The sequence below is a fragment of the Pinus tabuliformis genome, chromosome 6 (assembly GCF_031772625.1).
Source record: "Pinus tabuliformis cultivar Carrire ecotype Pingquan chromosome 6, CPIR1, whole genome shotgun sequence".
In the NCBI taxonomy this organism is placed as follows: domain Eukaryota; kingdom Viridiplantae; phylum Streptophyta; class Pinopsida; order Pinales; family Pinaceae; genus Pinus; species Pinus tabuliformis.
The window spans coordinates 1,831,592,585-1,831,607,002 of NC_142292.1; the positions used below are offsets into that span (position 1 = coordinate 1,831,592,585).

The 14,418-nt window shown below is 35.6% G+C and overlaps 1 protein-coding gene across 1 annotated transcript; it reads right to left on the bottom strand.

Moving 5' to 3' along the window:
* Positions 1–4,244: 4,244 nt before the first annotated feature.
* Positions 4,245–11,309, bottom strand: LOC149266314 (5-methyltetrahydropteroyltriglutamate--homocysteine methyltransferase 1-like). The gene is made up of 15 exons (XM_089430278.1): positions 11,159–11,309; positions 8,898–9,265; positions 8,685–8,772; positions 8,333–8,460; positions 8,029–8,220; positions 7,532–7,734; positions 7,252–7,415; positions 6,883–6,963; positions 6,469–6,635; positions 6,225–6,330; positions 5,886–6,136; positions 5,668–5,740; positions 5,423–5,551; positions 5,053–5,274; positions 4,245–4,871 (listed from the first exon to the last, which is right to left on the bottom strand). The coding sequence occupies exons 2-15, from the start codon at positions 9,245–9,247 to the stop codon at positions 4,725–4,727; spliced, it is 2,301 nt and encodes a 766-aa protein (XP_089286404.1). The 5' UTR covers positions 9,248–9,265; positions 11,159–11,309; the 3' UTR covers positions 4,245–4,724.
* Between the last annotated feature and the right edge of the window lie 3,109 nt (positions 11,310–14,418).

A 14,418-nucleotide genomic window follows, 5' to 3' on the forward strand; every position in this document is an offset into this window, starting at 1 on the left:
TAATAGAGATGATGGGTGGCAAATCAATTTGAATTTGATTCCTACATTGATGTCAAGGTATATCTCTAAACAACTCTTGTTTTTCCCTGCTCTATGTTTCCTTTAGCTCACTTTTTCTCTATTGTAATTTCTTTGTCCTTTTTTATTTTATTTTTGTTTCCCTTAATTTTCTTTGATTAAGGTTTAGGTTAAAAAATCCCGTGCCCCCTTTTCCATTTTTTTGACTTCAATTCATTTTTAGTTTGTTTTTACTTGATTTATATTAATAATATTATTAATGCTTATAATTATTTTGTTTTAGCTTATATGTTATTATTAATACCTATATTAATTTTGGATTTACTTATAGAACATTACTAGTACTTATATAATATTATTATATTTATTTTATTATTTTTATAATGATTTTAGTATTATTATGAGTATTTATTAAAACTAGTATTATTATATTCTTAATGTTTCATATATATTGAATTTTTTTGTATATTGTTCACGGACCTGGGAGATTAATGATCGCTACATCCACAAAATATTTGTAACACACAGATCCACCCAAAGGATTATTTTTTGCCAACTCAACCATGGAGCCTAACCCCAAGAGTGGCATGAGAATTTAACCCATGGTCTCTCACTAGCAAAGGTACTTTAACAATGAGGACTCGATTAATTGAGCTAACCCTCGGGGCTTCCATATACATTACATTATTAACACTATTATTAATATTAAGTTTTTTTAAGTTTTCTTATTTGTGTCGACTATTGTAATTGCTTTTTTTATTAATTTCTATTACAAGATCAAATTTTAACCATTCTTGATATTGATTATGGACTATATTGGTTGGTCTAAAACATCTTCACGAACTTGCAAATAACCTATGTGATGGATATAGAAGAAACTTCTCAACATAACTCTAATTATAGAAGTCGTAGAACTAAGAAGATTAAAGAGATTGTTACTTATTTTTTACCCATGAAGTTAGGCCTTCAACTTCTTGTAACCTAGTGGAAGTATTGGAAGTAGAATGAGACCAAGTCATTTAAGAAATACAAGTCCAATTATAGCCACGTGTAGTTTTATCAATAGCCTATGCTATCAGTTAAATAAGATATGGAGCCTTATGTCCAAATAACTCATTCGGCTCTTACAGTTGAGTTGTGCAAGAAAGCCTCTAGTTGAGCCTTGTTTAGTCTTCTATCTTGGAAGGCCTACTTGTTAACCATCCACTAGTTCACCTTCGCAACCTACAATCCAAATGTCCTTACTATGGTCACCCAAAGAATCTCCAACATCTCTTTTGGTTCTATATATAAGGGAGGTCTATTTGGAACTCGATTATTCAATATTGTGGTTAGCTCATTCCTACCTCCATTTCCCAAAAAGTTTCCCTTCTAGGTGATAAATTATCCTTAACCATCATGTTTCAAGCACCCTAGAAACTAATCAGAATTGAAGTGATATTTATATATGCAAAAAAAACCAATGAAAACGTGTTTAAGCAAGTTCTTCTTAGTAATCATTTTTCATGGTTTAATAATGCATTGATCTATGTCAACCTTCATATGTGAATCATCGTGTTGTTAGATAAGAAGAGCTTGATGTGGCACATCTGCATTAGTCACTTGACCATCGGGTTGGGATCCTACACCATAAGCGAGCCTCTTATCACATCACTTACCCCTTTAACTCACTCAAGCAATCTCAAAGCTTTGAGGCCAAGCTATGACCTATGGTGGGTCACACTGTTTGGGAGAGGTGAGTCACATCAATTAGTACTGAAATCTATTTTCAATTAGACTTCATTATAATTGTTTTATGGGATGTTTTAGACTGTGAAATTTTGAACAAATTGAAAAGACATCGCAAAACATATCTAATAAAAAGTTTAGGTTCCAATCCACTATCATTTATGAGATATACCATGTGGAAGCTAGGGTTTGTGAATGATCTTGAAATCAATTTTAAACGAATGATCATGGCATTTTTGCTATAAAAAAAAATCTAGGACGCTTCAAACTATGAAATTCTAAGAGATCTTAGGAGACATAATAAAGTACCTTAGGAAAAAATTTGGAATCAGATTTGAAGAATTTGACAAGTGACATGCCATACAAGTTTGCCCTTGGGAAGAGGCCAGAAATTGACAAGTTTTGATAAAGTTGCCACAACTTCCATTGGGCACATCAAATTCTGATTAGACCTGTGGAATTGCATAGAAGACATATTAGAGTATTATGGGCCAAAATTTCATATTCAAAATGGCTCAAATCTAAGAGATATATCACAAAAAAATCAACCATCCAGATATTCTCCAAATTAAGTTTATAAAGGTACGTAACTTGCAAATGGCATATTTTTTTATTAGAAGATCCAATTTTTTTGGTGATTGAAAGTTGTGATAAGTAGCAGTATTACAATTTTCTCACACGCCTCAAAAGAAAGTTACTACACCAATTAAATCTCCCGAAGGCTCATCCAAGTCTCATAAAGAAAGTGAAGACTTAACATTTAGAGAAGAAAGTTAATGAAATGGATGGTAATATGTTAAAAGATGTCAATATATTAAGTTCTTAAGAAAACCTTGAAAGAGAAATGATGGATGAAATGAAAAATAAGATGATTGAAAACAAGTTAGAAATACAAAAAATACAAACCATGCTATTACAAAATCTCCTTAAAAGTGATATGGAGATCCAAGAAAATCATGAACATAAAGAGAAGTAGCGTGTTGAGACTCAATCACATATGGGGAGTATTTTATCACAATTGGAGAACACAAATATTGAATTGTAGAACCATAATCAGGAATTTTCAATCCAAGATCTGCATCATTAGGGCTTCAAGTCAACACCAAGGAACTACTTTTTGAAAAGCAATATGAGGAAGTTTGGTGGTATGGTCCTATACCTTAGATATTCCACATGGAACAATTACCAAAAGTTGAATCTCGTGGTAAAGAACATTTCAAAGGATAATATGTTAGACCTATTTATAGAAAATTTATGGGAAAACATCAAACACAAGGTGTGCCTCTTTGAACCTAAATCTCTAGAGCATACTTTCCATTTAGCAAGGAAAATTGAAAGTAAAAATATGACTACTAAAAATTGGTCACTAATAGCTATAGAGAAAATCATGTTCCTTGTCGTAAATCAACAAAGTTGACTCCTTAGCAAAAGGACCATGTTCAACTGTGACAGCAAGTATTGGACATAGACTATGAAGATAAAGAAGATCAAAAACTGGAACCACCACAAGATCTAGCGCTAAGAAGAGGCTACTCCAACAATACATTGCCATGCATTCGCCAACACCAATACTCCACAAACCCTCGAGATAGAAGGATATATCAAAAATAAAACGGGGACAATGATGATTGATTTAGGTAGTGCCCATAACCTCATCAATTACAAATTGGCAAAACTTCTTAATTGTGTTATATATCCAGCACCAGAATTTCAAGTAATGATCGCAGATGGAGGTACCATAAATTGTCTAGGGCACTGTCATGATATTAAATTGAATATGAAGGAGTGTTTACTGGATAAGGAATTGTCATGATATTAACTTGAATATGGAGAAGTGTTTATTGGATAGTTCGATGATTGCAATCCAAATGGATAGTGCTGATGCTGTATTAGGGGTCCAATGGTTACAATCGTTGCGAACAATAACCCAAATGTACATTATCAGTCATAATTAATAGTTTAAAAAAAAACATTTATACAAAGAAAAACCCACAATAAGCTATCACCCTGAACAATCAAGTTTTCCTTCCAGCAAAATTAACATACAACAAACTTGTTTAGAAGTGTTCAGTCCTGTAACTCACCTAGAATACATCTAATCTTCTGTGCTTCAATTCAGTGCTATCATGTTGTTACAACAGAGGAATGAGATCCTGTAACCACATAAATAGTTGCCTCGCTACAAGTTTTAATCAAGCAACTTTATAACTAATCCCAGCAGAACGGAATACATAAAAAATAACATCAAACTTCACAATAGAAATGCATCAGGCTAAACCACTTGACAACGTGTCTACGGAGAGATATCTGGACTTGCATCAACCTTCTGTGAGAGGTATATTTCTTATATAATAACTTCTCAAATTTCAATTAAATTTATAATTTGTGATGTGTTTTGTGAGTCATAACACACACAATCATTTAAATCTTTCCTCCAAATATCTGATTGGGCAAAAACTAAACAAAATGAGACATTCATAGGCTAAATAACAAACTCGGACTCAGAAACTACGCTGAAAATTTTTATATCAATTGTAGGCACAACATGCAGAAATGAGAAACTCCATCATAACAACTTTAGGTAGACATTTTCCATCCGCACGACGTTTTCGTAATAGCCGGAATAGCAATGTCTAGTGAAATATTTAGAAAGATGACCAGCGTGGCCAATAAACAACTCTGCAAATTTCTTAAAAACTAGTTGATTTTTTGGTTTTACTTTTTTCTTGTTCTCGTTAAAAAATTGCAGAAACTCTACATTTTTTGCCAGAGTGGGCTCAATCTTCGTGATGTGCACTTAGGTGATTCTCAGGTACAGCCATATGATATGCACTGAGAATGAAACCTGCTACTTATGTTGAACTTCCACTGATATACTTCTAAACAATAGATCAACTGACCCCTTCACATAAGCAACCCAAAATTATTCCTCCACATCTTTATTGCACTAAAATGCTGATGTTAAATTGTTTTCTTGATCATTTTGCAGAGGCAAGCTCACTTCGCAGCAACTTGGCAGATGCAACCATGTTTGTCAATGCAGGAACAACTTCATCATACTTCCTGGTTTTCAAACCACAATCTGGATTTACCCACAGGATGTTTGTCTCCAGCACAGCAAGTATCTGGCCGAGCAGGAGAAGATTAAAAAGAGTTAACGCCAAAACATAATGCAAGGGTGTCTCCTGAGTCCTAAGTAATAATATTTTGTTGTTAGAAAATGCACCTCATGTTACATTACTTGAAGGAATTGACTAGTAAATAGGCAAATTGATAAGACCAAGTGAAAAAATGCTGTGGGAGTACCTTGCGGATACGGTCTGCGATTTCTTCCGTGTCTGGAATGCGAGGAGAGTGTATATCATAAACCCCAGGACCGATTCCAGCCCCATATTTCACGCCCTCCTGGAAAACTCTCAACAATTTCTCATCGGAGCGGGAATTCTCAATGGTAATGACATCGGCATCCATATTAATAATGGAATGAATAATGTCGTTGAAGTTGGAGTAACACATGTGGGTATGGATCTGAACAAACAAGTACCATATTAAGGGAAAAGGAGAAATGATATTGCAAGGCGTGTAAACTCTGAAAGAACCAAACAGCAGTTCAGCTCATGTCCACTCGTACATTATTGCTACACAAAGAGATGAAAAAGGGCATGTTCAAACAAACCTGAGTAGTATCCTTTACACCACAGTTGGTGATACGGAAACCATGAACAGCCCATTCCAGATAGTGAGCCTGTTCCGCTTTACGCAAAGGTAGTCCTTCTCTCAGGGCTGCCTCATCGATTTGGATCACCTGCGAATGCGGAATGATAGTAGTTCGGTGATATATAACAATAAGGTTAAACGAAAGGGCACTATACAGAAAATAAAGTTGGCATGATTTTAGACTGAGCAATTGCAAAGGCATACCTGAATACCAGCTGCCTCCAAATCTTCAACCTCCTCTTTGATAGCTAGTGCAATTTGCATGCTGGTTTCTGACCTATAAGACATGTAAGGGACTTTAATTAAAAGGTTGAAATGGATCTAACAATTCAATAAAGGGGGGAAATTGAACTGGGAATCACAAGTGGAGATTCAACTAGAAAAATATCTAGCAATTGCGAAAAAGAGTTGGTCACCCCTACCTGGGCTGATCATCTCTTACAAAGGACCAATTCAAAATTGTGACAGGACCTGTAAGCATTCCCTTCATAGGGCGGGCAGTCAAACTCTGGGCATACTTTGACCAAAACACAGTCATTGGTTTTGGGCGGCTGACATCTCCATAAATAATCGGTGGCTTCACACAACGAGAACCATAAGACTGTACCCAGCCATTAACTGTGAATGCAAATCCCTGAAGCTGTTCCCCAAAATATTCTACCATGTCGTTTCTCTGCAGAAAGAGATAAGACAAATAATTAGGTTCCATCATAACAATAGATGTTGTTTGGTGATTTCAACCAAATCAATACAGCACCCACCTCAGGTTCACCATGCACTAGAACATCGATATCCAGATCTTCCTGCAGTTTAACCACTTTTGCAATTTCCTGCTGAATGGACTGAATGTAATCCGCTTCTGAAATCCTGTTACAAATCATAAATTTATACCATCTTAGACATGCATTTTGACAGGCAATGGGTAAATTATTAGTAAAACATGTTTGTTGATATAAGCGTTATACTATATATTTTGCAGATTGTCATCTATCCAACATAACATACTTGTTTGATTTGTATTCACGGCGAACTCTGCGAAGTTCTACTGTCTGAGGAAAGGACCCAATTGTGGTCGTTGGAAGAATTGGGAGGTTCAACTTTTTCTGCTGCTCATCTAAACGAGCAACGACAGGTGTAGCTCGCCTGTGATCAGAGCCTTTTAGTGCTTCAGCCTGTAATTTCAACCGAACCACTTCAAATATTGTACCTAATGGCTGCCAATTAGCCATCTACAAAATGCTGAAGGTAATGTACTAATCAGATTGAAAAATATCCTTTCAGTTCATTAATTAAAGGGCTTATGGTTTTTAGACAAGCTATATTAGTAAGTGTAAGATAACAAGAAAAAAAGGAAAAAATAGAATTAACAAAGTGGAGATACTAAGCCAAACAGTAGCAACAGAGCATTTATCAACATACAGCTTTTTGCACTGCCTTATTGTTCACTCTAGGAGAGGTCTTTCTTGAAGATATAGCAGCTGCGTTGGCAGTGAAATATGCCTGCCAAAAAATGACTATGTTTAGATAGACTTAGATTTTCGAATCAGAAGCTCTAGATAAAAAAAACATCAGTAAGAAAACAATGTTCAGATGATAAAAGGGAAGATTTTAAATGCATGTAACAACCAACTCCTGAGGTGAAAAATCTATACTCTAGTTATACCCTCGTCCAAGCTGTTCATTCCTATAGAAAATGTCTTCCAGCTTGTAATTGCAATTAGCATTGTCCTCACACATTCTAACAGTAATCAATACAGTGCAAGTTCCAAAAATGTCAATAATCCTTACCTGATCTGCTTGACCAATCAGTGCTCTTGCCAGAGCTACTACTTCAAGTACTTTTTGTGCAGCAAATGCAAGCCAGGACTTAATCTCATTATCAAGCTTTGTCTCATTTACTAAATCCACAGCTGTATGGAGAAGAGAGCAGGATGTGGAGACAACTATTTTGTCTGCAATGCAAACAGATGGCATTCTCAGATTAACTAGGAAAGCATATGGAATTTATTATTTCTCAGTCCAAAAGCACCCCAAGCAAGGTAAAATAGCGTGCATAGTGCACACATACCTTTACCAACACTCTTTTCAAGATCCTTTAAAATGCTAAACGATGCTGCCAAATCATTAGCCCAGATGTTTCTACCATCAATTACTCCAGCGAAAAGGTATTTGTCTCCAGGAAAGCCAACAGTTTTGACAAGGTTGAGTGTTTTACTTCCACGTACTAGGTCCAACCCAATAGCAGATATAGCCTTCAACTGAATTATGATCCTGAGGTAAATGGTACATTTCACAATATTAGAAGATTAGATCCCCAAACCTACACCATGTGATTTTTGGAATTTAAGTATTTTCTAACGGTTTTCAAGAAACTGAATGATTATTATGATAAAGATAGTTTATTTCAGATTATCAGAAAATTTAGATCCCTAAAGCTACACTATATGAGTTTTGGAGTTCAAGTACTATCTACCTGTTTTCAAGAGAAATGCAGTATCATTTTTATTTTCTCAATAAAATGAAAGGTATCATGTACATAAGCAGGTGAAAAGGTTGTCGTTTTACCTATATGTCTCAACAGGAATATCAGCAAAGTATGTTTCTACAAGCAATTTGGTCCCAACCAACGCTTCTTCTAAGAAAGAATAAGCTTTAGAGAAAGCATTCAGGTGGTGAGCCTCAAGGTCCATTACAAGCAAGGGTTCATCAAACTGTATCCATGTTGCCCCAGCCTCCTTCAACTCACCTAAGACCTCTCTAAATTAACCACAAATTACAACACAGAAAATAATTTTTGTCAGATTGTACCATTACTACTTATCAAACGCAAGAATCTGTGACTCAAGGGGGTTTTTACATGAAAACTTACTTGTAGACCGGCAGAATTGAATCAAGCAGAGAAAGAAGGTTGAATGTTTTAGGAACACCTTTTGCAGGCTTTGATAACAACAAGTATGACACAGGACCTACGAGGACAGGTACAGTCTCAATACCAATCTGCACTCCAAAAAACAAGCATTAATTGTACATTCAAAAATTGGCTACAATCTCACAGAGTTCACCATTCAGAACATCCATGCCAATGAAATGTGGAAAATGTAAGGATCTTTCTCAGTCAAACAGCAAAGAGTCGGTGCTTTTCATACTAAGAAGCTAAGAACAACCCACAAGACAGCCTGCTTCAAATGCCAATGTTTTGTGGTAAAATGAACAATACTGACCTCTTTAGCCTCTTTGTATTCATGCACAGCTTTGTGTGAAGAGTACTTGAATTTAATTTCTGGTCCAAGCTCTGGAACGATGTAGTGGCTGAAAAGGACAATCTTATCTATGTTTAAAGCCTCTCAATTGGAGAAACAAAAAAAAAAAATAGAAATCTATTCAGTAAAATCAGGGTATTGACAGCCTGCTACAAATTGTAATGCTGCACTTACTAGTTAGTGTCAAACCACTTGGTCATCTCCATAGCAGGAAGCTTAGCATTTCCGCGTGCCATTGAAAAGTAAGTGTCGAATCCAATCTCACCACCAGTCCACCCATATCGTGGAGGAACAGCCCCAACCATGGCAGTTGTGTCAAGGACCTGATCATAGTAGGAAAAGGTGTTGCTTGGGATGTATGTTAGACCGGCATCAGCCATTTGCTTCCATGTTGCAGCTCTCAAATTCTTTGCTACATTCTGCAACTCAGCTGCACTGCTCTTGCCATCCCAAAAGGATTCAAGTGCAAACTTGAGTTCTCTCTTGGGGGCAATTCGGGGATAACCAACCACATGGGAAGCCATGAATAAGGACTTTGAATCCTGCCAACGGGGCAAAAGAAGGATACTTGTAAACTCTCAAACAAGATCATAGGCGTATATTGACAAATATTCAAGGACAGAAGTTTTTTAATTGTATAAGTTGATAAGATGTCAACATCCCAATCAGAACCAAAGAGGCCCATGAGACCATAATATTGACCAGCTGAATAGACGCTATTAATATGAACTTTAATGTAACTGTATTTGAAACGTGACCAAAGGGTTAATCATTGAATCATGTCTAGGGACAGTTGTGCTTATTACAGTGTGGAAAAAAGTGCAAACTCCAAACTCACTGGTAACACATATTATTAATACCCAATGCATATCCACAGGCCAATCTTCAGCAATAAGCACAGACACAGCTATTCTCTTATAGTCTCCCATGCCGTAAATTCATGCTAACCTCATATACAAAAATAACATGGGTTTGCAGGACTGATCTACATATGCCCAGAAAGTAGTTCACATTTAGAATCTAAAATATTATGAGCAAAACCATAAACAATTAGACCATGATGGTCGTAAATTGGGGTTATCTCATGCGGTTCGGCAGAATGGCAGTTCAAATCTCTGTTATCTTTCCCATCGAAGTTTAAATCCTTGCTAATGAGATGATAAACTATTATGCTTTGATAAGAGGTGATGAACTATAACGCTTTGATAAATAATGTTGTAATGACTTCATGCTTCTGAATATTGTTGTATTAGCAACCTTGTTTTATTAGCATAAATAATTAGACCAGGATGGTCGTCAATTGGGGTTATCTCATGTGGTTAGGCAGAATGGCGGTTCAAATCCCTGTTATCTTTTCCATGGAGGTTCAAATCCTTGCTAATAAGATGATGAGAACTATAATGCTTTGATAAAAGGTGATGAACTATAATGCTTTGATAAATAATGTTGTAATGACTTCATGCTTCTGAATATTGTTGTATTAGCAACCTAATAATGTTGTAATGAATTCATGCTTCTTGTTGTATTAGCAACCTCCTTGGAGGTGAGAGGAAGGCTGATTTCTTTCCTCAGGAAAGAGAAAAACTAGACCTTGATGATAAAAAATTTAGGGATGGATTGAGGGATGTTATAGCATTTGATTGGATTGCAAGGTTCCAGTATCTGTGAAGAAGAACCTACTTCCACCATATCAGTGACAGGGAAATTGGGCTGAAGCGCGTTTAACGTCTAAGACATCTTTACCAGATAACAGCAAACGCATAGGCAACCAAATGATGCACATCATCTCCCTCACCAATCCAAAATTGGTGATAAGATCAGGTTTCATTTGCTGAGAGATCGTCTTAACAATCCTCACAGAATCTTAAGCCTCTTTGGTTCAGTGCATACACTGTCATCAGGGCACCCTGTGTAGACCTCCTAGCCAGGGTGATAATTAGGTAAGTATGAGTTATGTTTGAGCCCTGAACTTCTACTCAAAACCAAAATCCTAAAACCCTGTGGAATCATATAAGATTTAACAAAGCTGTTTGCATAAATTGAATATCACAATCAAAATTACAATCCAAAGTAATAACAAATGTCCACACACAATAACATCAACACTAGTCCAGATAGTGGGTTGCCATTATGGAGACCCATGTTAAAATCTCATGGAAGATATGTGTCCCCACTAAGGTATAATCAATATTAGCACAACATATATATAAGAAATACAGTGTTCACGTTTAATCTACCCAATGCATCATCTAGAGTCAACACACTGTTTTTCTGCCACACTCTGGCACATACATTGAGATCGCCCACACTTACAGGTGCTGTGAATTGCAGGTGGATTCTTTGTGTGAAACAAAACAAATGATGAAATGTTTTTGAACTCTGCATTCTAGAGTACAAATTAAAAACATAAAATGGCATTAGAATGGAAAGCTGACCTGCAAAGGAAATTGTGGCAGCAGCGGCAGACTGTATATCTTCTGCCGAACTTTCAGAAGCCCTGGGTGGAGTATAACAGTGTGGACATGCACATATATATAGATGGAGACTTGGGGTAGTCATAACGCATAAGCAGATCGTAGTAGGTGGTTGGTAATGGGATACTTGCTGTCTTTTCACGATTGTGCACGCTTGTTTAGGGCCCATCCGAACCGACTACGACCCTCCATGTGGTCTGTTCCAACGGTTTAAAAGTTTTGGAACATGATTTCCATAGTTGATGTAGGTAGTTTTAGCGGCCACCTTTGACCCAATAACCATAGTTTGTCCTTTTTATATATTGTCACCAAATTTCTGGGTAGTCTTTCACTGTTATGAATTAAGTCAGGTCCAAAGCAGAGTTGTACTTTACTTTGTTGGTTAACTTGGTTGGTACCTATGGTTTGGTAGGTATGTAATTTTATTATAATATAATATGATATGATTTAAAATAATAAGAATAATAAATGATAATTTAATTTTAAAGCGATGTTTAAGTTAGATATTAATTTAGTGAGAGTTAAAGTTTTTTTATATATGGATTTGGTTATTAGATATATAAATATTAAAATGTGGTTCACGAACATTGAGTATAGTATTGAGTGATCATTATATTTATGGGGAAATTTAAGTAGATCAACCCTAACCTATAGTATTGAGTGATCACTATATTCACGGGGAAATTTAAGTAGATCAATTTTAACTTTAACTAGCACAGCCTAATTCTAAGGCTATGGAGGAGATTTGACTATGTGACCTCTCCATTGGGTTCCCCACCAAGTGAATTATCCCTATAGCTTGGTTATTATATGTTTTACATTTGTGTATGTGAACAAATAATTTTTTTTGGAAAAAAATAAGTTTTAGATAAAAGAGCTCATTCAAATTGTTTTGGTTGAAATATAAACTTAACAAATTGTGTTTTCATGTGAAAACCTTTTTTTAATTCACTTTTTCTTGGTAGGTGGGATAGACTCTTTTTCTTTGAATTTTGGAAAGGGTGAATGGAAAACATGTTAGATATGTTTTTATTAGGAAGAAATTCATAATTAAAATATATAACCAACTTAGATTTGATCCCGCTTTGTGCTTGGTAGATCGGGAGTTAAGATGGATCTACACTAGTTTAGATCTACACTAGTTTAATTTCCCCCTTTAAATACGCTATATTCCACATGAATATATTGAGTCGATACCATGGGTTCTCATAAACCTAGAGCTCAAAAATCACTGAAAACTTGAGCAAGTAAAATTTACCTTAACTACCTAAAAAAAATTAATAAATAACAAAAATTCTTCATGACAAAAAAAAATTAATAAATAACAAAAATTCTTCATGACAAAATCAAGTAAATATTTTTATTATTATTTTAATATATATTTATTCATTTTATCTTTTATTTAATTAGAGGAACCTTAGAATGAAAAAATAAAGTCAAAATTAAAAATAAAAATAAAAGAAAAAATCTTTTAAATGGAAACTAGAAAATAATAAAAATAAAATTAACAAAAATAAAAAATAATACAAAAGATTGGAGATATTTATTTATTTATCTCATACATAATCAAAAGGGAGTGATAAAAATAATAAAGTCAAAAGTAAAAGCCTACAATTATTAAAGAATCCAAATGGAAATAAAATGGAAATTAGAAAACAATAAAAGAATTTTTCAAATTTCAAATATTAATATATAAGATTAAAGAATTAGAGAGATTGGAAAAATCTCATCACAACAAACCAAAATAAAATAGCTTAGATCCATCTTAACCGTGCCCAGAGGGATCCAATCTCTTGAGGTGCAAACCTCTTTTTTGAGTGCAAAACTTGAGAAAAAGTTTGCACCTCGAGAGATTTGATTCCTCTTGGCACTTGAAGATCCGGGGTTAAGATGGTTCTGGTTGGTTATATAGTACTATATAATATCTATATTTATATCTATGTGTATCTTTCTCATGGAAAATTTTAGGGGCTAATATAGGTGGGCTAATTTTCCATGCTTTTTCCAAAAGAAAGATTCGTCAATTTCCATTTTTTCTAAAAATGGTTCGCCCAAATTTTATAGCATACAATTATTTTACCTTTAAAGTTGCCAAAATTTTATAGGAACTATATATAAAATCATTAGAATTTTGAGTATTTTTGTTAATATATCTCTAAATAGTTTATAGTTTGCATATTATGAACTAGTAAGATTCACCAAGGTTTCTAAACTTTTAGATAAATTTTCATGCTTAAAATTTTCCCTGATCTTTCTTATTCCATCTCTCTGTCACCCCCCAAACATAGACACACACACACACTCTCTCTCTCTCTCGGCCCTTCAATTTTGTCGCTATCTCCCTCTCCCCTCCCTCGCTTCTTAAATTTGATCTCATTGTGTTGTGTTTAAGAAAGTATCTAAATTAAAAAAATTCAATTAGTTGTAAAATATTAAATTCAGAGCGAACCGAGGGGAGCGCGTAAGGAGCTACAATCAACCTAGAGACAGCACGCAGTTATAGAGCCATGGCCCCAAGAGGGGATCGCGAAATGGACCCTCCCTTTCCACCTGAGCTAGCTGCATTTCGAGATCTGGTTGCGACATGCAATAAACAGCCAGCATCTGAAAACTAGCAGAAGATTGTAAAAAAATGGAATCCATCCCCACAGTTGCTCTGTCGACTGAAGAACCCTGCAAAGTGGCATTAAACCTAGCAGAACGAGGGCTTATTGGACAGTTCACATGCTTATGGCCCTCGCCTAAAGCTGTAGAAGCTTGGGTGCAAAGGAACTGGCGACCACTGGTCAAGGAAGGAATAAAAAGCCATTTCGTTGGCAAAGGATTCTTTGTATTCGTATTTGAAGCAACAGAAGACATGAATCTCATATTCAGAAACGACCCGTACTTCATGGGGCCCCAGGGTCTGTATCTGAATCAATGGACACCAGACTTCGATCCGACTCAGGATGTGCCCTCAGTTGTTCCGGTCTGGGTGCGATTGCCCCATCTACCTCTGCACTGCTGGAACCCTAAATCCTTAGAAACCATAGGCAACAAACTTGGTAAATACATCGATCGAGCAGAAAGAAGAGATCAATACTCCTATGCGAGAATTTGTGTAGAAGTAGACTTGGAGGAAGGTCTCCCTGAAGCTATTAAACTCACAGTGGCTGACTGGACACACATACAAGTGCTAGACTATGAACAACTCCCATTTAAATGTCGGCACTGCCATGGCT